The following is a 24,023-nucleotide window of genomic DNA, read 5'->3' as shown; positions in this document are numbered from 1 at the left end:
GAACATCTCCAAAATATGCATGGATCTCTCTGTAGCATCAAGTTTACATGGCAAAAAAATAACAGCAGACAAAGACTTGGAGAAATTACTAAGTCCCTGAAATCAGAAACATTACGGAGCCTAGTTTGCAAGCTTGTGCTAGTCACCACAGAGATCACAAAAATACATGGCATACACCACTGGAACGATGGCATGGCATACAACAAAACACATGTAGAGCTCATGCCCATAAGATGCACAGATTAAATGATACAAAAATAACAAATCCTCAAGTTCTGCTAAGTAACAGCAGACAACAGCAACTAGCACTCGTGCACCAGAGATTTGGGCATCAAGATGGCCTCTAATGAACATGGTGCAATTGAACAAAATGTAGAGCATCACGAGACAAACAATTCGATATATTACACGCACGAAACGGGGCTATATGCAGAGAGTTATGATGCTATGAACAAGGCCACATGCTGTGAAATCTTAGACTTAGAATATTTTCGGGGTTCAGGAAAGTCAACGCACGCAGTCAAACCAGATCCGATCGAGCCCGGGCTCGTCGCCGGCGACGGGAGAGGAGGAGGAGACGGCGGTGGAGGGCGGCACCGGCCGGGGACGGCGGGGCCACTGCGAGAGGAGGCGACGGCGGCGGCGGCGGAAGAGGGCGGCGTCGGCCGGGGCAGCGCGCGGAGGCGGGGCCGGCGCTGGCGGCCGGTGGCGACGGCGGCGAGGCGGGGAAGAGGCACGGCGGCGCGGGCGGAGGCGCGGCGAGGCGGCGGAGACGCGGGCTCGCGCGGGCCCTCCCTGGGCTCCGCGGGCCGGCGCGGTACGGGCGGCGGCGGGCCATGTGGCGCAGCGGGATTCTTCGGGGACGCGCGGACACGTCCGGCGGCAGGGTATTTTGTCTGGGCGCGAGGTGGAAGAAGGGTAGGGTTTGGACTGCGGATGTATTTCGGGAGAGGTGCAAATATATAGCTAGAGGGAGCTAGGAGAGTCCAAATGAGGTGCGGTTTTCGCCCACACGATCGTGATCGAACGACCTAGAGCATGGAAGAGAGTTTGGTGGGTTTGGGGCTGTTTAGAGAGGGGGTTTTGCTGGAAAACACAGAAGGCATCTGCGGTTACCCGGTTAACCGTTGGAGTACCAAACGACCTCCAAATAGAACGAAACTTGACCGATGGTCTCCCGGTGGTATACCAAGGCCACTTGACAAGCCTCGGTTCATTCCGAGAACGTTAGACATCCGCTCACGAGAGAAAACAAGAGGGGTGCGCCGGAGGAGATGGGAGCGCTGGATTGCAAAACGGACAACGGGGAAAATGCTCGGATGCATGAGACGAACACGTATGCAAATGCAATGCACATGATGACATGATATGAAATGCATGACATGGAAAAAATGCAAAAGGAAAGGAAAAAACCCGAACACGGAGGGAATATCATAACACATAGCCGAAAATGGCAAGAATTGGAGTTACAAATATGGCAAGTTACATCCGGGGTGTTACAGCAAGTTCTCTCAACAATAATAACATAACTGGATCATATAACTATCCCTCAACATGCAACAAAGAGTCACTCCAAAGTTACTAATAGCGGAGAACAAACGAAGAGATTATTGTAGGGTACGAAACCACCTCAAAGTTACCCTTTCTGATCGATCTATTCAAGAGTCCGTAGTAAAATAACACGAAGTTATTCTTTCCGTTCGATCTATCATAGAGTTTGTACTAGAATAACACCTTAAGACACAAATCAACCAAAACCCTAATGTCACCTAGATACTCCAATGTCACCTCAAGTTTCTGTGGGTATGATTATATGATATGCATCACACAATCTCAGATTCATCTATTCAACCAACACAAAGAACTTCAAAGAGTGCCCCAAAGTTTCTACCGGAGAGTCAAGACGAAAACATGTGCCAACCCCTATGCATAAGTTCACGAGGTCACGGAACCCGCAAGTTGATCACCAAAACATACAGCAAGTAGATCACGTGATGTCCCATTGTCACCACGGATAAGCACATGCAAGACATACATCAAGTGTTCTCAAATCCTTAAAGACTCAATCCGATAAGATAACTTCAAAGGGAAAACTCAATCCATTACAAGAGAGTAGAGGGGGAGAAACATCTTAAGATCCAACTATAATAGCAAAGCTCGCGATACATCAAGATCGTGTCGAATCAAGAACACGAGAGAGAGAGAGAGAGAGAGAGAGAGAGAGAGAGAGAGAGAGATCAAACACATAGCTACTGGTACATACGCTCAGCCCCGAGGGTGAACTACTCCCTCCTCGTCATGGAGAGCGCCGGGATGATGAAGATGGCCACCGGTGAGGGATCCCCCCTCCGGCAGGGTGCCGGAACAGGGTCCCGATTGGTTTTTGGTGGCTACAGAGGCTTGCGGCGGCGGAACTCCCGATCTATTCTGTTCCCCGTTGTTTTTAGGGTATATGGATATAAATATAGGCGAAAGAAATACATCAGGGGAGCCATGAGGGGCCCACGAGGGTGGAGGGCACGCCCAGGGCGGTGGGCACCCCCCTGCCTCGTGCCTCCCTCGTTGCTTCCCTGACGTGCACTCCAAGTCCCCTGGATTGCTTCCGTTCCAAAAATAACTTTCCCGAAGGTTTCATTCCGTTTGGACTCCGTTTGATATTCCTTTTCTGCGAAACACTGAAACAAGGGAAAAACAGAAACTGGCACTGGGCTCTAGGTTAATAGGTTAGTCCTAAATATAATATAAAAGTGCATAGTAAAGCCCATAAACACCCAAAACTGATAATATAATAGCATGGAACAATCAAAAATTATAGATACGTTGGAGACGTATCAGCATCCCCAAGCTTAATTCCTGCTCGTCCTCGAGTAGGTAAATGATAAAAACAGAATTTTTGATGTGGAATGCTTCTTAGCATAATTCTTAATGTAAATATTTTTATTGTGGCATGAATATTTAGATCCGAAAGATTCAAGATAAAAGTTTAATGTTGACACAAAAACAATAATACTTCAAACATGCTAACCAAGAAATATGTCTTATCAAAATAACATAGCCAAAGAAAGCTTATCCCTACAAAATCATATAGTCAGGCTATGTTTCAATATTGTCACACAAACGTTCTCATCTTACATAACCCCGATGACAAGCCGAGCAATTGGTTCATACTTTTAACGCGCTTCAGCCTTTTCAACTCTTACGCAATACATGAGCGCAAGCCATGGATATAGCACTATGGGTGGAGTAGAGTATAATGATGGGGGTTATGAGAGAAGACAAAAAGGTAGAAAGTCTCACATTGACGCGGCTAATCAATAGGCTATGGAGATGCCCATCGATTGATGTCAATGAGAGGAGTAGGGATTGCCATGCAACGGATGCACTAGAGCTATAAATATGTGAAAGCTCAACAAAAGAAACTAAGTGGGTGTGCATCCAACTTGCTTGCTCACGAAGACCTAGGGCATTTTGAGGAAGCCCATCATTGGAATATACAAGCCAAGTTCTATAATGAAAAATTCCCACTAGTATATGAAAGTGACAACATAGGAGACTCTCTATCATGAAGATCATGGTGCTACTTTGAAGCACAAGTGTGGTAAAAGGATAGTAGCATTGTCCCTTCTCTCTTTTTCTCTCATTTTTTTAATTTGGGCCTTTTCTTTCTTTTTTTTCTCTTTTTTTATGGCCTCTCTTTTTTTTAGTCCGGAGTCTCATCCCGACTTGTGGGGGAATCATAGTCTCCATCATCCTTTCCTCGGTGGGACAATGCTCTAATAATGATGATCATCACACTTTTATTTACTTACAACTCATGAATTACAACTTGATTCTTAGAACAAAATATGACTCTATATGAATGCCTCCGGCGGTGTACCGGGATGTGCAATGACTCATGAGTGACATGTGTGAAAGAATTATGAACAGTGGCTTTGCCACAAATACAATGTCAACTACATGATCATGCAAAGCAATATGAGAATGATGGAGCATGTCATAATAAACGGAACGGTGGAAAGTTGCATGGCAATATATCTCGGAATGGCTATGGAAATGCCATAATAGGTAGGTATGGTGGCTATTTTGAGGAAGATATAAGGAGGTTTATGTGTGATAGAGCGCATCGTATCACGGGGTTTGGATGCACCGGCGAAGTTTGCACCAACTCTCAATGTGAGAAAGGGCAATGCACGGTACCGTAGAGGCTAGAAAATTGTGGAAGGTTGAAAGTGCGTATAATCCATGGACTCACATTAGTCATAAAGAACTCATATACTTATTGCAAAATTTTATTAGCCCTTGAAGCAAAGTACTACTACTCATGCCCCTAGAGGGATAGATTGGTAGGAAAAGACCATCGCTCGTCCCCGACCGCCACTCATAAGGAAAGCAATAAAAGAACACCTATGTGTCAAAATTGTCACACAACTTTTACCATATGTGCATGCTACGGGACTTGCCAACTTTAACACAAGTATTTCTCAATTTCACAATTAATCAACTAGCACACTCTAATATTACCACCTTTATATCTCAAAACAATCATAAGGAATCAAACTTATCATAGTATTCAATGCACTTATTATGAAAGTTTTTATTATATCCCTCTTGGATGCCCATCATATTAGGACTAACTTCATAACCAAAACAAATTACCATGCTGTTTAGGACTCTCAAAATAATATAAGTGAAGCATGAGAGTTCATCTATTTCTACAAAATAAATCCACCGCCGTGCTCTAAAGGATATAAGTGAAGCACTAGAGCAAATGACAAACTACTCCGAAAGATACAAGTGAAGATCAATGAGTAGTCGAATAATTATGCAACTATGTGAAGACTCTGTAACATTTAAGAATTTCAGATCTTGGTATTTTATTCAAACAGCAAGCAAAACAAAATAAAACAAAATGACGCTCCAAGCAAAACACATATCATGTGGTGAATAAAAATATACCTCCAAGTAAAGTTACCGATGAACGAAGACGAAAGAGGGGATGCCATCCGGGGCATCCCCAAGCTTAGGCTCGTGGTTATCCTTGAATATTACTTTGGGGGGGCTTGGACATCCCCAAGCTTAGGCTCTTTCCACTCCTTATTCCATAGTCCATCGAATCTTCACCCAAAACTTGAAAACTTCACAACACAAAACTCAACAGAAAATTCGTAAGCTCCGTTAGCGAAAGAAAAAAAAAACACCACTTCAAGGTACTGTAATTAACTCATTCTTTATTTATATTGGTGTTAAACCTACTGTATTCCAACTTCTCTATGGTTTATAAACTATTTTACTAGCCATAGAGTCATCAAAATAAGGAAACAACACACGAAAAACAGAATCTGTCAAAAACAGAACAGTCTGTAGTAATCTGTAACTAACGCAAACTTCTGGAACTCAGAAAAATCTACCAAAATAGGATGACCTAGATAATTTGTTTATTGATCTACTGCAATTGGAATCAGTATTTTATCACGTTCTGGTGATTTTTAACAATTGTTTTCGTGAACAGAAAGTTTCTGGAATTTTCAGCAAGATCAAATAACTATAATCCAAGAAGATCCTATAGGTCTTACTTGGCACAAACACTAATTAAAACATAAAACCACATCTAACCAGAGGCTAGATAGATTATTTATTACTAAACAGAACCAAAAAGCAAGAAACTAAAATAAAATTGGGTTGCCTCCCAACAAGCGCTAGCGTTTAACGCCCCTAGCTAGGCATGATGATTTCAATGATGCCCACATAAAAGATAAGAATTGAAACATAAAGAGAGCATCATGAAGAATATGACTAGCACATTTAAGCCTAACCCACTTTCTATGCATAGGGATTTTGTGAGCAAACAACTTATGGGAACAATAATCAACTAGCATAGGAAGGTAAAACAAGCATAACTTCAAGATTTTAAGCACATAGAGAGGAAACTTGTTATTATTGCAATTCCTACAAGCATATGTTCCTCCCTCATAATAATTTTCAGTAGCATCATGAATGAATTCAACAATATAACCAGCACCTAAAGCATTCTTTTCATGATCTACAAGCATAGAAATTTTATTACTCTCCACATAAGCAAAATTCTTCTCATTCGGAATAGTGGGAGCAAACTTAACAAAAAAACTATCATGTGAAGCATAATCCAATTGAAAATTAAAATCATGATGACAAGTTTCATGGTTATCTTTATTCTTTATAGCATACATGTCATCACAATAATCATCATAAATAGGAGGCATGCTTTCATCATAATAAATTTGCTCATCAAAACATGGGGGACTAAACATATCATCTTCATCAAACATAGCATCCCCAAGCTTGTGGCTTTGCTATTGTTAGCATCATGGGTATTCAAAGAATTCATACTAACAACATTGCAATCATACTCATCATTCAAATATTTAGTGCCAAACATTTTAATGCATTCTTCTTCTAACACTTTGGCACAATTTTCCTTTCCATCATACTCACGAAAGATATTAAAAAGATGAAGCGTATGAGACAAACTCAATTCCATTTTTTTCTGGTTTTCTTTTATAAACTAAACTAGTGATAAAACAAGAAACAAAAAGATTCGATTGCAAGATCTAAAGATATACCTTCAAGCACTCACCTCCCCGGCAACGGTGTGAGAAAAGAGCTTGATGTCTACTACACAACCTTCTTCTTGTAGACGTTGTTGGGCCTCCAAGTGCAGAGGTTTGTAGGACAGTAGAAAATTTCCCTCAAGTGGATGACCTAAGGTTTATCAATCCGTGGGAGGCGTAGGTTGAAGATGGTCGCTCTCAAACAACCCTGCAACCAAATAACAAAGAGTCTCTTGTGTCCCCAACACACCCAATACAATGGTAAATTGTATAGGTGCACTAGTTCGGCGAAGAGATGGTGATACAAGTGCAATATGGATGGTAGATATAGGTTTTTGTAATCTGAAAATATAAAAACAGCAAGCTAGCAAGCGATAAAAGTGAGCGCAAACGGTATTGCAATGCTAGGAAACAAGGCCTAGGGTTCATACTTTCACTAGTGCAAGTTCTCTCAACAATAATAACATAACCGGATCATATAACTATCCCTCAACATGCAACAAAGAGTCACTCCAAAGTCACTAATAGCGGAGAACAAACGAAGAGACTATTCTAGGGTACGAAACCACCTCAAAGTTATCCTTGCTGATCGATCTATTCAAGAGTCTATAGTAAAATAACACGAAGTTATTCTTTCCGTTCGATCTATCATAGAGTTTGTACTAGAATAACACCTTAAGACACAAATCAACCAAAACCCTAATGTCACCTAGATACTCCAATGTCACCTCAAGTATCCGTGGGTATGATTATACGATATGCATCACACAATCTCAGATTCATCTATTCAACCAACACAAAGAACTTCAAAGAGTGCCCCAAAGTTTCTACCGGAGAGTCAAGACGAAAACGTGTGCCAACCCCTATGCATAAGTTCACGAGGTCACGGAACCCGCAAGTTGATCACCAAAACATACATCAAGTAGATCACGTGATATCCCATTGTCACCATAGATAAGCACATGCAAGACATACATCAAGTGTTCTCAAATCCTTAAAGACTCAATCCGATAAGATAACTTGAAAGGGAAAACTCAATCCATTACAAGAGAGTAGAGGGGGAGAAACATCATAAGATCCAACTATAATAGCAAAGCTCGCGATACATCAAGATCGTGCCGAATCAAGAACACAAGAGAGAGAGAGAGAGAGAGAGAGAGAGAGAGAGATCAAACACATAGCTACTGGTACATACGCTCAGCCCCGAGGGTGAACTACTCCCTCCTCGTCATGGAGAGCGCCGGGATGATGAAGATGGCCACCGGTGAGGGATCCCCCCTCTGACAGGGTGCCGGAACAGGGTCCCGATTGGTTGTTGGTGGCTACAGAGGCTTGCGGCGGCGGAACTCCCGATCTATTCGGTTCCCCGATGTTTTTAGGGTATATGGATATATATATAGGCGAAAGAAATACATCAGGGGAGCCACGAGGGGCCCACGAGGGTGGAGGGCGCGCCCCCTACCTCGTGCCTCCCTCGTTGCTTCCCTGACGTGCACTCCAAGTCCCCTGGATTGCTTCCGCTCCGAAAATAACTTCCCCGAAGGTTTCATTCCGTTTGAGCTCCTTTTGATATTCCTTTTCTGCGAAACACTGAAACAAGGGAAAAACAGAAATTGGCACTGGGCTCTGGGTTAATAGGTTACTCCCAAAAATAATATAAAAGTGCATAGTAAATCCCATAAACACCCAAAACTGATAATATAATAGCATGGAACAATCAAAAATTATAGATACGTTGGAGACGTATCACCGATCCTTGTGAAGGTTAAAACAGCACACTTGACAAAAAATCGTTGTGGCTTTTATGCATAGGTAAGAACGGTACTTGCTAGAATCCCGTAGCAGCCATGTAAAACTTGCAACAGCAAAGTAGAGGACGTCTAACTTGTTTTTGCAGGGCATGTTGTGATGTGATATGGTCAAGACATGATATAAGCTATTGTATGAGATGATCATGTTTTGTAAAAGTTATCGGCAACTGGCAGGAGCCTTATGGTTGTCGCTTTATTGTATGAAATGCAATCGCCATGTAATTTCTTTACTTTATCACTATGCGGTAGCGATAGTTGTAGAAGCAATAGTTGGCGAGACGACAACGACGCTACGATGGAGATCATGGAGATCAAGGTGTCAAGCCGGTGATGATGGAGATCATGACGGTGCTTTGGAGATGGAGATCAAAGGCACAAGATGATGATGGCCATATTATGTCACATACTTTGATTGGATGTGATGTTTATCTTTTATGCATCTTATTTTGCTTAGTACTGCGGTAGCATTATAAGATGATCCCTCAGTAAATTTCAAGGTATAAGTTTTCTCCTTGAGTATGCACCGTTGCGAAAGTTCTTCGTGCTGAGACACCACGTGATGATCGGGTGTGATAGGCTCGTTCACATACAATGGGTGCAAGACAGTTTTGCACATGCAAAATACTCGGGTTAAACTTGACGAGCCTAGCATATGCAGATATGGCCTCGGAACACTGAGACCGAAAGGTCGAACGTGAATCATATAGTAGATATGATCAACATAGAGATGTTCACCATTGAAAACTACTCCATCTCACGTGATGATCGGACATGGTTTAGTTGATATGGATCACGTGATCATTTAGACGACTAGAGGGATGTCTATCTAAGTGGGAGTTCTTAAGTAATATGATTAATTGAACTTTAATTTATCATGAACTTAGTCCTGATAGTTTTTGCATATCTATGTTGCTGTAGATCAATGGCCCGTGCTACCGTTTCCCTGAATTTTAATGCGTTCCTAGAGAAAGCTAAGTTGAAAGATGATGGTAGCAACTACATGGACCGGGTCTGTAACTTGAGGATTATTCTCATTTCTTCACAGAAGAATTACGTCCTGGAAGCACCGCTAGGAGCAAGGCCTACTGCAGGAGCAACTGCGGACGTTATGAACGTCTGGCAAACTAAAGCTGATGACTACTCGATAGTTCAGTGTGCCATGCTTTACGGCTTAGAATCGGGACTTCAAAGTTGTTTTGAACGTCATGGAGCATATGAGATGTTCTAGGAGTTGAAGTTAATATTTCAAGCAAATGCCCGAGTTGAGAGATATGAAGTTCTGACAGTGAAGAAATACTCGGAATGTCTGGGTACCATAACCACTTGACTCAGCTGGGAGTTAATCTTCCTGATGATAGTGTCATTCATAGAGTTCTTCAATCACTGCCACCAAGCTATAAAGGCTTCGTGATGAACTATAACATGCAAGGGATGGAAAAGACAATTCCCGAGCTCTTCGCGATCCTAAAGGCTGCGGAGGTAGAAATCAAGAAGGAGCATCAGTGTTGATGGTTAACAAGACCACTAGTTTCAAGAAAAAGGGCAAAGGGAAGAAGGGGAACTTCAAGAAGAATAGCTAGCAAGTTGCTACTCAAGTGAACAAACCCAAGTCTGGACCTAAGCCGGAAAATGAGTGCTTCTACTTCAAAGGGACTGGTCACTGGAAGCGGAACTGCCCCAAGTATTTGGCGGATAAGAAGGATGGCAAAGTGAAAGGTATATTCGATATACATGTTATTGATGTGTACCTTACTAATGCTCGTAGTAGCGCCTGGGTATTTGATACTGGTTCTGTTGCTCATATTTGCAACTCGAAACAGGGGCTACGGATTAAAAAAAATTGGCTAAGGACGAGGTGACGATGCGCGTCAGAAATGGTTCCAAGGTCGATGTGATCGCCATCGGCATGCTACCTCTACATTTACCTTCGGGATTAGTTTTAGACCTGAATAATTGTTATTTGGTGCCAGCGTTGAGCATGAACATTATATCTGGATCTTGTTTGATGAGAGACGAATTTTCATTTAAATCAGAGAATAATAGTTGTTCTATTTATATGAGTAATATATTTTATGGTCATGCACCCTTGATGAGTGGTCTATTATTGTTGAATCTCGATCGTAGTGATACACATAATCATAATATTGAAGCCAAAATATGCAAAGTTAATAATGATAGTGCAACTTATTTGTGGCGCTGCCGTTTGGGTCATATTGGTGTAAAGCGCATGAAGAAACTCCATGTTGATGAGCTTTTGGAATCACTTGATTATGAATCACTTGATACTTGCGAACTAGGCCTCATGGGTAAGATGACTAAAACTCCATTCTCCGGAACAATGGAGCGAGCTACTGACTTATTGGAAATAATACACACTGATGTATGCGGTCCGATGAGTGTTGAGGCTCGTGCCGGGTATCATTATTTTCTGACCTTCACAGATGATTTGAGCAGATATGGGTATATCTACTTAATGAAACACAAGTCTGAAACATTTGAAAAGTTCAAAGAATTTCAGAGTGAAGTGGAAAATCATCGTAACAAGAAAATAAAGTTTCTACGATCTGATTGCGGAGGCGAATATTTGAGTTATGAGTTTGGTCTTCATTTGAAAGAATGTGGAATAGTTTCGCAACTCACGCCACATGGAACACCACAGCGTAATGGTGTGTCTGAACGTCGTAACCGTACTTTATTAGATATGGTGCGATCTATGATGTCTCTTACCGATTTACCACTATCGTTTTGGGGTTATGCTTTAGAGACGGTTGCATTCACGTTAAATAGGGCAACATCTAAATCCGTTGAGACGACACCTTATGAAATGTGGTTTGGCAAGAAACCTAAGCTATCGTTTCTTAAAGTTTGGGGTTGCGATGCTTCTGTGAAAAAGCTTCAACCTGATAAGCTCGAACCCAAATCGGAGAAATGCGCCTTCATAGGATACCCAAAGGAAACTGTTGGGTACACCTTCTATCACAGATCCGATGGCAATATATTTGTTGCTAAGAATGGATCCTTTCTAGAGAAGGAGTTTCTCTCGAAAGAAGTGAGTGGGAGGAAAGTAAAACTTAATGAGGTAATTGTACCTTCTCCCGAATTGGAAAGTAGTTCATCAAAGAAATCAATTCTAGTGATTCCTACACCAATTAGCGAGGAAGCTAATGATGATGATCATGAAACTTCAGATCAAGTTACTACCGAACCTCGTAGGTCAACCAGAGTACGATCCACACCAGAGTGGTACGGTAATCCTGTTCTGGAAGTCATGTTACTAGACCATGACAAACCTACGAACTATGAGGAAGCGATGATGAGCCCAGATTCCCCGAAATGGCTCGAGTCCATGAAATCTGAGATGGGATCCATGTATGAGAACAAAGTATGGACTTTGGTTGACTTTCCTGATGATCGGCAAGCCATAGAGAATAAATGGATCTTCAAGAAGAAGACTGACGCTGACGGTAATGTCACTGTTTACAAAGCTCGACTTGTTGCAAAAGGTTTTCAACAAGTTCAAGGATTTGACTACGATGAGACCTTCTCATCCATAGCGATGCTTAAGTCTGTCCGAAGCAATTGTCGCATTTTATGATTATGAAATTTGGCGAATGGATGTCAAAACTGCGTTCCTTAATGGATTTCTTAAGGAAGAGTTGTATATGATGCAACCAAAAGGTTTTGTCGATCCTAATGGTGCTAACAAAGTGTGCAAGCTCCAGTGATCCATTCATGGACTGGTGCAAGCCTCTCGGAGTTGTAATATACGCTTTGATAGTGTGATCAAAGCATATGGTTTTATACAAACTTTTCAAGAAGCCTGTATTTACAAGAAAGTGAGTGGGAGCTCTGTAGCATTTCTAATATTATATGTGGATGACATATTCTTGATTGGAAATAATACAGAATTTCTGGATAGCATAAAAGGATACTTGTATAAGAATTTTTCAATGAAAGACCTCGGTGAAGCTGCTTATATATTGGGCATCAAGATCTATAGAGATAGATCAAGACGCTTAATTGGAATTTCACAAAGCACATGCCTTGATAAAGTTTTGAAGAAGTTCAAAATGGATCAGTCAAAGAAAGGGTCCTTGCCTGTGTTACAAGGTGTGAAGTTGAGTCTGACTCAATGCCCGACCACTACAGAAGATAGAGAGAAAATGAAAGTTATTCCCTATGCCTCAGCCTCAGCCATAGGTTCTATCATGTATGCAATGCTGTGTACCAGACCTGATGCGTGCCTTGCTATAAGTTTAGCAGGGAGGTACCAAAGTAATCCAGGAGTGGATCACTGGACAGTGGTTAAGAACATTCTGAAATACCTGAAAAGGACTAAGGATATGTTTCTCGTTTATGGAGGTGACAAAGAGCTTGTCGTAAATGGTTATGTCGATGCAAGCTTCGACACTGATCTGGATGACTCTAAATCACAAACCGGATACGTATTTATATTGAATGGTGGAGCTATCAGTTGGTGCAGTTCCAAGCAGAGCATCGTGGCGGGATCTACGTGTGAAGTGGAGTACATAGCCGCTTCGGAAGCAGCAAATGAAGGAGTCTGGATGAAGGAGTTCATATCCGATCTAGGTGTAATACCTAGTGCATCGGGTCCAATGAAAATCTTTTGTGACAATACTGGAGCAATTGCCTTGGCGAAGGAATCCAGATTTCACAAGAGAACTAAACACATCAAGAGACGCTTCAATTCCATCCATGATCAAGTCAAGGAGGGAGACATAGAGATTTGCAAAATACATACGGATCTGAATGTTGCAGACCCGTTGACTGATACGTCTCCAACGTATCTATAATTTTTGATTGTTCCATGCTATTATATTATCCATCTTGGATATTTTATATGCTGTTTTATATGATTTTTGGGACTAACCTATTAACCTAGAGCCCAGTGCCTGTTTCTGTTTTTTCCTTGTTTTTGAGTTTTATAGAAAAGGAATACCAAACGGAGTCCAATTGACGTGCCAATTTTTGACGATTTTTTTGGACCAAAAGAAGCCCCCGGAGTAAAAGAGTTGGGCCAGAAGAGTCCCGAGCCATCCACGAGGGTGGAGGGTGCGCCCTATCCCCTGGGCTCGCCCCCTATCTCGTGGATGACTCGGAGACCCCCCCTGACGTGAGACCGACGCCAAAAATTCCTATAAATACAGAAACCCCCAGAAAGAAACCTACATCGGGAGTTCCGCCGCCGCAAGCCTCTGTAGCCACCAAAAACCAATCGGGACCCTGTTCCGGCACCCTGTCAGAGGGGGGATCCCTCACCGGTGGCCATCTTCATCATCCCGGCGCTCTCCATGACGAGGAGGGAGTAGTTCACCCTCGGGGCAGAGGGTATGTACCAGTAGCTATGTGTTTGATCTCTCTCCCTCTCTCTCTCTTGTGTTCTTGATTCGGCACGATCTTGATGTATCGAGAGCTTTGCTATTATAGTTGGATCTTATGATGTTTCTCCCCCTCTACTCTCTTGTAATGGATTGAGTTTTCCCTTTGAAGTTATCTTATCGGATTGAGTCTTTAAGGATTTGAGAACACTTGATGTATGTCTTGCATGTGCTTATCTGTGGTGACAATGGGATATTCACGTGATCTACTTGATGTATGTTTTGGTGATCAACTTGCGGGTCCAGTGACCTTGTGAACTTATGCATAGGGGTTGGCGCACGTTTTCGTCTTGACTCTCCGGTAGAAACTTTGGGGCACTCTTTGAAGTTCTTTGTGTTGGTTGAATAGATGAATCTGAGATTGTGTGATGCATATCCTATAATCATACCCACGAATACTTGAGGTGACATTGAAGTATCTAGGTGACATTAGGGTTTTGGTTGATTTGTGTCTTAAGGTGTTATTCTAGTACGAACTCTAGGATAGATCGAACGGAAATAATAGCTTCGTGTTATTTTACTATGGACTCTTGAATAGATCGATCAGAAAGAATAACTTTGAGGTGGTTTCGTACCTTACAATAATCTCTTCGTTTGTTCTCCGCTATTAGTGACTTTGGAGTGACTCTTTGTTGCATGTTGAGGGATAGTTATATGATCCAATTATGTTAATATTGTTGAGAGAACTTGCAGTAGTGAAAGTATGATCCCTAGGCCTTGTTTCAACGCATTGCAATACCGTTTGTGCTCACTTTTATCAATAGTTACCTTGTTGTTTTTATATTTTCAGATTACAAAAACCTATATCTACCATCCATATTGCACTTGTATCACCATCTCTTCGCCGAACTAGTGCACATATACAATTTACCATTGTATTGGGTGTGTTGGGGACACAAGAGACTCTTTGTTATTTGGTTGCATGGTTGTTTGAGAGAGACCATCTTCATCCTACGCCTCCCACGGATTGATAAACCTTAGGTCATCCACTTGAGGAAAATTTGCTACTGTCCTACAAACCTCTGCACTTGGAGGCCCAACAACGTCTACAAGAAGTAGGTTGTGTAGTAGACATCATTGACTAAGCCTCTTCCAGGAGCAAAACATGATCAGCACCAAGCCTCCATGGGTGTTAGAATCATTACTATGTAATCTAGATTATTGACTTTAGTGCAAGTGGGAGACTGGAGGAAATATGCCCTAGAGGCAATAATAAAGTTGTTATTTATATTTTCTTATATCATGATAAATGTTTATTATTCATGCTAGAATTGTATTAACCGGAAACTTAGTACATGTGTGAGTACATAGACAAAACAGAGTGTCCCTAGTATGCCTCTACTTGACTAGCTCGTCAATCAAAGATGGTTATGTTTCCTGACCATAGACATGTGTTGTCATTTGATGAACGGGATCACATTATTAGAGAATGATGTGATGGACAAGACCCATCTGTTAGCTTAGCATAATGATCGTTAAGTTTTATTGCTATTGCTTTATTCATGACTTATACATATTCCTCTCACTATGAGATATGCAACTCCCGAATACCGGAGGAACACCTTGTGTGCTATTAAACGTCACAACGTAACTGGGTGATTATAAAGATGCTATACAGGTGTCTCCGAAGGTGTTTGTTGGGTTGGCATAGATCAAGATTAGGATTTGTCACTCCAAGTATCGGAGAGGTATCTCTGGGCCCTCTCGGTAATGCACATCACTATAAGCCTTGCAAGCAATATGACTAATGAGTTAGTTGCGGGATGATGCATTACGGAGCGAGTAAAGAGACTTGCCGGTAACGAGATTGAACTAGGTATGATGATACCGACGATCGAATCTCGGGCAAGTAACATACCGATGACAAAGGGAATAACGTATGTTGTTATAGTGGTTTGACCGATAAAGATCTTCGTAGAATATGTAGGAACCAATATGAGCATCCAGGTTCCGCTATTGGTTATTGACCGGAGATGTGTCTCGGTCATGTCTACATAGTTCGCAAACCCGTAGGGTCCGCACGCTTAACGTTTGATGACGATTTGAATTATGAGTTATGTGTTTTGGTGATCGAAGTTTGTTCGGAGTCCCGGATGAGATCATGGACATAACGAGGAGCCTCGAAATGGTCGAAAGGTAAATATTCATATACTGGAAGGTAGTATTCAGACATCGGAATGGTTTCGAGTGGTTCGGGTATTTTACCGGAGTACCGAGGGGTTACCGGAACCCCCCGGGGATGTATTGGGCCAACATGGGCCTTAGTGGACAGAGAGGAAGGCCGCAAGGGGTTGCCGTGCGCCCCCCCCCCCATGGCAGTCCGAATTGGACTAGGGGAGGGGGCGGCGCCCCCCTTTCCCTCTCCCTCTCCCTCTCCTTCCTTTTCCCCTCCGGTAAGAAAAAAAAAGGGGGGGCGAATCCTACTAGGAGTGGAGTCCTAGTAGGACTCCCCCCCATGGCGCGCCCCTCCTAGCCGGTCGCCTCCTCCTCCCCTCCTTTATATACGGGGGCAGGGGGCACCCCATAGCACATCAATTGTTCTCTTAGCCGTGTGCGGTGCCCCCCTCCACAGTTTACTCCTCCGGTCATAACGTCGTAGTGCTTAGGCGAAGCCCTGCGGATCACATCACCATCACCGTCACCACGCCATCGTGCTGACGGAACTCTCCCTCAACCCTCTGCTGGATCAAGAGTGCGAGGGACGCCATCGAGCTGAACATGTGCTGAACTCGGAGGTGTCGTACGTTCGGTACTAGTTGGATCGTGAAGACATTCGACTACATCAACCGCGTTAACCTAACGCTTCCGCTTTCGGTCTACGGGGGTACGTGGACACACTCTCCCCTCTCTTTGCTATGCATCTCTTAGATAGATCTTGCGTGAGCGTAGGATTTTATTTTGAAATTGCATGCTACGTTCCCCAACAAGCGCCAACTAAACTACGAAACACAAGGAGAGAGATCAGGAGATCCCGGACAAAGAAACATACAAAGGCAGAGCCAATGAAACACACACCCAAACGACACAATTCACATGAGAACCGACCATCAAAGTCAAACAAGCGGTCCAGACACTGACAGGCATATCACCACGAAGGCACTAGCCTCAATGTAGGAGAACATAGGCTTTTCCAGAAGGTTAGGGTGTGTTTGGTTTGTGTCACGAGGTAGGATGGAACGGGTCCAACCCCCTCACCCGCGTTCTCGTGTTTGGTTGGGATGGGAGGAGAACCGAAATGTCTTGATTCCTAGGAAGAGAAAATTTCGCTGATATGCTGAACCAACACGTTCCTCCAAATGAGAGGTACCACGTAGAACCGCTCATATCTCTCGTCTATCGTCTGTGTCGTCTCCATCACAGCCGCCACTGCTCCATCTCCCTCTCCCTTCCCTTGTCGTCTCTCTCCCTCTCCTCTCGTCTCTCTCAGGCAACTGGTTTAGCTACCGGCGGCGAACTGGCGGCGGACTAGCTGCGGAGAGGATGTGCGGTGCGGGGCAAGCGGCGCTAGGGGCGGAGCACTTCTCGGCGACGGATGGGATCGATCTTGGGCGTTGTGGCTACAACAACCAAGAGCATGAGGCCGCGGTGGCAAGCAGCGACTTCTCGTTCTAGCAGGGATGGGATCTTGAGCAGCGTAGCAGCAACAACAGGTCAGCTACAAGCAGAGCAGTGCAATGGCGGCTGAAATTGGGACAGCTCATGGGTGGTGGCGATGATTTGGCAGGAAGCTCGGTTGGATTTGGTGGCCACACCTTTCCCGGCCAGATCAGGATGTATGCAACACTCTCATTGTTTTGTACTTGGCTGATTAGTTTGCTGCTCATGTGTAGATAGAACTTAAAAAAGGAAGTGCTGAATACCAATGAAATACGACTAAAATTGTATATATTGCAACTGAAAATGCAAAGGAGTTAATGTGAAAAATTTAATATATCCTACATGAAACATCACTATTTCTATCTAGCATCAGATCCATCCCATTCCATCTCCTCAACCGAAAATGTTTTACGGAACCATGGTTCAGCCGAACCTATACCCGGCACCATTGATTTCTAGACACTATTCATAAGGATCCATGCATGGTTGATTAAAAAATGCAATTGGCATGCATGTCTATTCATAAGGATCCATGCATAGTTGATTAAAAATGCAGTTGGCATGCATGTCACAGATCCACATGTAGTATGATGTTAAATCGTACGGCATAGACCATAGATTCGGGTGAACCATGGTCCTGAATCACGTCTCTCCTCCTCAACTAAACACCAAGCTGAAACCATTCCATTCCATCTCGCGCCTATACCAAACACAGAAACGGAACCATGCCATTCCACACTGCTTGGTTACTCAACTAAACACACCCTTGAGAGTTTTAGGCAATTCATACAGCACATTCATTCTAACTACTCCTATATATCATGTCATTTTTAGCTTTTGGTTGACTTCGACCTCGATCAATTTATAGCCGTGACATCAACTAGCATTGCTAGCAGGAGAAATAATGTCTTACCATGCACGGGGCATCCTGTGCATAGCTAAGCCATCCATTTCTTGGAAATTCAGACACATGCAGGTCTGGCCCGCTGTATTTCACGCATGTTGCTTATTCAATTGAATTTTATTCCCCTGCATTCCACCAATCTTGTCACATCAATCATTTACTATCTTCATCCATAATACCTTTACCAGAGATTGCACAAATGTTTGTAAGTTAGAAATAAATTTATCTTATAAACCAAAATTTTAATTGAACATCCATTTGCATATTTGTGCTTCTAGTGACGAGGGCTTTCAAACAATGTCATCCTCGTGTATACTAGAAGGGTTGGGCGCGCTTTGCTGCACCGTTGAATTTGTTGGGATTCTTAAATTTCTTTACTCACTCTATTTCAAAATATATGATGTATTAATTTTTTTGAAAAGTCAAACCTTTTTAAGTATGATCAAATTTGTAGAGAAATATATCAAAATTCATAATATCAAACTGGTGTTATTTGATTCATCATGAAATGAATTTTCATATTTCTTTTGTTTAATATTGTGGATGTCGATATTTTTGCCTCTGAACTTGGTCAAAATTAAAGAAAAACGACTTTCCAAAAAATAATAACCCTTATATTTTGAAACTGATGGAGTATTTAGTTTGACCGGTGGGGGAGATGATGGAGTGTGTTTTATGTTTATTTATAATGCGGTTATTTGGTGGGCCTTTCGCGGTGCGATTTTGTGTTCTCCGCTAATCAACCCATATTTATGTGGGGATATTTTTTCATCGTTGGTTGCATGTACTATATTCGTGCTATAGTATCACATGGTGGCGCTTTTTTCTGGGTGATAGGAGTTGGTGAGGAGTTGATACATGTTTTATAGGCCGGTTACTACTGATTCATTTGAAAAATCGTTGACCGATCAAAATCGCATACCAAATCCAGAATTGAATACCTCAATCGAATAAATGAGCTTTAAAATTAGGGAACATAGAGAGCTAAAATAATTAAATGGGAGAGCTCCTTGAGATATTGTTGACCCAGTCAAAATCTGGTGGACCAATTCTAAATTGAAGCCTCAATTAATTATAAAGATTTAAAAATTAGGAAGCATAATATATTGTGTAAAAAATTAAATAAGAGAGTTTTGAGAAATTGTTGACCCGATTAAAATAGGGTGACCAAATTCCAATTGGAGACCTTAATTAATTGTGAGGCTTTCAATCCTAGGGAGCTTAGTGATATAGTATATATATACATATATATAGATGAGTCGATGTGAGTATATGCAAGTGTGTGCTACTGCTTACTCATGGCCTCTTGCTACCACTTGATAGAGAATCCTAATTAAGCAACTCATATCTATCTATCCAATCACAAGGTGTATGCATCGACTTTACTATGCAAGTCCCGCGTCGTCTCTCTGTTTTGGGCCTGTAATATTGCCACCCCAATCAAGGGCATAGGACAACGACAATCGGTTAGCATAGACTAGTCACAACTTGCACACAACCAGTTGGCCGCATGCATGCATGTATTGACTGACCCGATCAACGTCCCTTCGTTGCCATCCAATGGTCTTATCTTTCCTATTCTTTTTTTTTCTTGCATTCATCATGCTACTACTCCTGCTTGTCTTCTTTGCTGTATACAAGCCTCACTATTTCCTTAATGAAAAAGAAAAAAAAACATAAAGCATACAAGCCATTTGATCCATGTGCATATCACACAGGAACACAGTCACTACCTCGGGTATCTTGATGACAACAAATATTCTTCTTCTTGGCTATATTGTCTGCTCACCTCCTCCATTCTTCCACCTTCGATCATTGCATAACTTGGTGCATCCATATCAGACATCACGACATTTTCATGGGGTACTCGAAGGTTCTCGAGTGCCATCTCCACTTGCCTCATGGTTGGCCGTTGGCCCCCTTCCATCCTCACGCATGCCGCTGCCAATAGAGCTACCTCTTCAACCATCTTGCCTCCTTCCTGCGCAACCTGAGGATCTAACAAACTGGCGAGGTCGCCTGTCGCGAGCAAGGCGGTGAAATATGCAACAAGGCTTTTCTCCTCAGACGATCGATATGAGCACGGTTTTTTCCTCGTTAGCAGCTCCATGAGGAGAACGCCAAAGCTATAAACATCACTCTTCTCGGTAAGTTGTCCGGAGTAGTAGTACATGGGGTCTAGATACCCAAATGTCCCTTGGATGGCAGTTGCGTCCCCTGTTTCATCGATCGGAATGCACCTCGAAGCTCCAAAGTCTGACACCTTTGCTATGAGAGTGCCATCTAATAGGATGTTCTGAGATTTGATATCCCTGTGGACTATAGGGATTGACACGGCTGAGTGAAGGTACGCGAAAGCTCTCGCAGTCTCCGTGGCAATTCTCAGGCGCTCCACCCATGGCAACGATGCTTCAGGCTCTTCCACATGAAGATGATGATAAAGGGTCCCATTAGAGATGAACTCATACACCAACAATGGCACCTCCGTCTCGAGGCAGCACCCGAAGAGCTTCACCACATGTCGATGGTTGATCTGCGAGAGGATTGCTACCTCGTTGATGAACTCGTCAATCTCCCTCTGGACGACGACCTTGGACTTTTTGATCGCCACAACGTGCAGGTCGGACATGATCCCTTTGTACACCGTGCCATGCCCTCCACCGCCGATCTCGCGAGCTTTGTCAAAGTTGTTGGTGGCCTTCTCCAGCTCCACCAAGGGGATGATCATCCTCTCAGCGATGTCCGCCTTCTGCGACACCAATTGCTGCAGCAGATGTCCCCTGTTTTGCCTGAAGAATTTCTTCTTCAGTACTTTTGCCCTCTGCTGATTCAGCGTCCGGCTCAAAAAAAAGACACCAAGTACCAGGAGCAGAAGGCCAGCACCACAGCCGATTCCTATGCCGACACCCAGACCTGAAAACGTGAGAGAAAATGCGTCATGGTTCAGAGCAAGAACCGATGCAATCCCTGTCTCCCTGACGTGCAAGCTCACATATGTACCATCATCAATGGTCTTATATATGCTCACCTAGAGATGATTTCACGCAGCCATCTTTGATCCGGGGATTGCCACGGGAGCCGGGCGGGCACCGGCACTGGTACGCTCCCGGCGTGTTGGTGCACACGCCGGAGCACATGAACTTGCCGGGCATCGCGCACTCGTCGACGTCTTGGCATCCGCCGGCGCCGGCGAGGTATGGGTTGCCCTCGTAGCCCTCCTCGCAATGGCACACGTAGCCAGTGCGGTAGCTGTTGGTGACGTTGAGGCATGTGCTGCGGCTGCTCCGGCACACGCTCCTCGCCGCCTCCTGTGGGCAGCCCGTCGCTGTATCCTGGGGTTGCAGGAGCCGCTTGGACTCCACCGCCCACTCCAGCACCACGGAGATCGCCGTCGTGCTGGAGGAGTCCTGGAGCGACTTGTTGAGCAGCCCGGCGGAGTTGCCCTCGAACCAGCCAGTCTCGGCGATGCGCACCGCGATAGGCAGCTGGAGGTCCATCTCCTGGTTCAGGTCCAGCCCCGCGAGCTGCACGCTGTAGGAAGGGCGGCCGATGGGGATGGGCGTCTCGCAGCAGCCTACACCGGCGCACGCGGCGACCTCCTCCGGGGAGATCGTGCTCAGGAACGTGTCGGTGACGGGGCAGAAGGCGGAGCAACCGACGATGACGTTGCCGCCTTCCCCGAGCAGCGTGGCCTGCTGGTTGCATCCCGTGACCACCAACCGGTTGCGCGTCCCCGACACCACGAACGGGCCGGCGAAGGCGTCGGCGCCGAGCCCGCCCCACTGGCCGCTGGACGCGAGCCTCGCGAGGCCAGTGCCGTTCCCGCTGCCTGTGAGCTTCACGGCGCCAGCGGTGTCCATGACGCGCACCATGGAGTTGGCCAGCGAGATCTCAGCGACCTCGAGGGTGCCGCCGGCGCCGCCGATGAGCAGCCGCTCTCGGCCGAGCGCCCGGTCGCAGGTGAGGTTGAAGCCCGGCAAGTAGCACCCCTCCCTGACGCCGAATGGGTACGGCACACTCACGCCCGCGCAGATGGTCGGGCAGCCCGGCGCAGCTCCGGTGACCTGAGCCACTGCCGTGGCCGAGAAGCAGAGCTGCAACAGCAACACCGTCAACGCTGCTGCCGGCATCGCCATCTTCTATCTTCTGCGGGCGTGTTGGCTACCACCGATCCCCCCACCTATATGGTACTACTACCATCTATCCTCTCGCTTCACCAAACAGGTGCACGCATCACTATTCACACGTTGACTGACTAGCCTTGTCTACTTGCAAAAGAATATATATCTCATTCAAGGACAGTACTGTTGTATTTCATTGTATTAAGAAGATAAGAATGTACTCCCTCGGTTCACAAATATAAGATGTTTTAAGTTTTAGTGTGTTGTTCATTTATTTTAGTTTGTATGTAGTTCATATTAAAATAATAAAAACATCTTATATTTGTGAACAAAGGGAGTAGATGTGTTCGTGTCCAACGAGTTATATGAAGTCTCTCGAGGTTACATGAAAACTAGATCTTGAAGGCGCGCGTTGCCGCGCCCGTCCATCTTAGGAAAGAAACTACAAAAAAATATTCGATGACTTTGGAACTATAGCATATGATAAATTTGTATTGTCTAAATTATTCTGCATAGATAGAGAGATTCGCTTACAAATTTGAACATCTTCACAAAATGGGGAATCAGTGATCACAACTATAACATGTCAAGTAAATACAAATCATGAATACCATCACTTGAATATTTTATGAACACTTCAAGGTGCAATCACATATCCAGTTATGATTTACATCTCTACTAATTCCTGGCACCAAGATACCAAATTGTTTAAAAGAGAAATATAATATATACTGTACAATATCATGCACATAACATTAATTTTATGCTAATGTTTGGGGATTTCATCTTCATAAAGAGGCTAAATCTCTACTGCACAACACACTGTTATATACTTATATGAGTGAATGACAATGGTGGCACAAATTACCAAGAATCTGGCGAGTCGGTATATGATCTCCTTCTCAATCAGTAAAATTATGAAAGCATGGCCCACCAGAGTAGTTATCGACATTGCATGATCACATGACGACGTTCCTTCTAACCGCACAAACATGAACATAACTGAAAGAATTACCAGCACACGATGAATACTGAGATGAACTAATTGATGGTCGTCAAGGGTAAAAGTGTGGGGTAGCCTATGTTGTATGTCATCTTCTTGCTGCCTCTCGCCATGCTAGTTCCAACTACTAAAGTCCCAAACAAATTGTAAGCAATCAAATAGAAGGAAAACAATATACATGAGCAAAGAACCTTAGCTATATACATTTGTACCACTGGGTCAGCCGAGCCTATCTCTGGGTCAATCCACTAAACTTACCCCTTGGTGTCTGTGGTAAGAGAGCGGTTTTTCCTAGCTGGGGCTACACGGTACCCATTATCACAGCCATCCACTAGTTCCCATGTTTCATGTGGATGTGTGCACACTGCTGTTGGTGCCAGCCGCTTAAGCTTAATTATCTGCCACGAAGCCTACCAAATTCGGCTACTGTGCGTGACATGATGTGACATGCATGTGTCCTGACTTCTTAGACGAGACATGGTGGAGGATTTTTGTTGGGGAACGTAGCAGAAATTCAAAATTTTCTACGCATCACCAAGATCAATCTATGGAGTAATCTAGCAACGAGGGGAAGGGGAGTGCATCTACATACCCTTGTAGA

The 24,023-nt window shown here is 43.8% G+C and overlaps 1 protein-coding gene across 1 annotated transcript; it reads right to left on the bottom strand.

Annotated features, from left to right (window-relative positions):
* Positions 1-19,777: 19,777 nt before the first annotated feature.
* LOC109765706 (wall-associated receptor kinase 2) lies at positions 19,778-22,506 on the bottom strand. Its single transcript, XM_020321956.4, has 2 exons — positions 21,327-22,506; positions 19,778-21,211 (listed from the first exon to the last, which is right to left on the bottom strand). The coding sequence occupies exons 1-2, from the start codon at positions 22,432-22,434 to the stop codon at positions 20,028-20,030; spliced, it is 2,292 nt and encodes a 763-aa protein (XP_020177545.1). The 5' UTR covers positions 22,435-22,506; the 3' UTR covers positions 19,778-20,027.
* Between the last annotated feature and the right edge of the window lie 1,517 nt (positions 22,507-24,023).

This window comes from Aegilops tauschii, chromosome 5 (genome assembly GCF_002575655.3).
Source record: "Aegilops tauschii subsp. strangulata cultivar AL8/78 chromosome 5, Aet v6.0, whole genome shotgun sequence".
Taxonomy (NCBI): Eukaryota; Viridiplantae; Streptophyta; class Magnoliopsida; order Poales; family Poaceae; genus Aegilops; species Aegilops tauschii.
The sequence above is the reverse complement of the archived record's forward strand: the minus strand, read 5'-3'. Positions and strand labels throughout refer to the sequence as shown.

Coding starts and splice junctions, on each gene's coding strand:
- LOC109765706 (XM_020321956.4), bottom strand. CDS start 22,434: ATGGCGATGCCGGCAGCAGCGTTGACGGTGTTGCTGTTGCAGCTCTGC. Junction 21,212..21,326: donor CTGCGTGAAATCATCTCTAG/GTGAGCATATAT, acceptor TCACGTTTTCAG/GTCTGGGTGTCGGCATAGGA.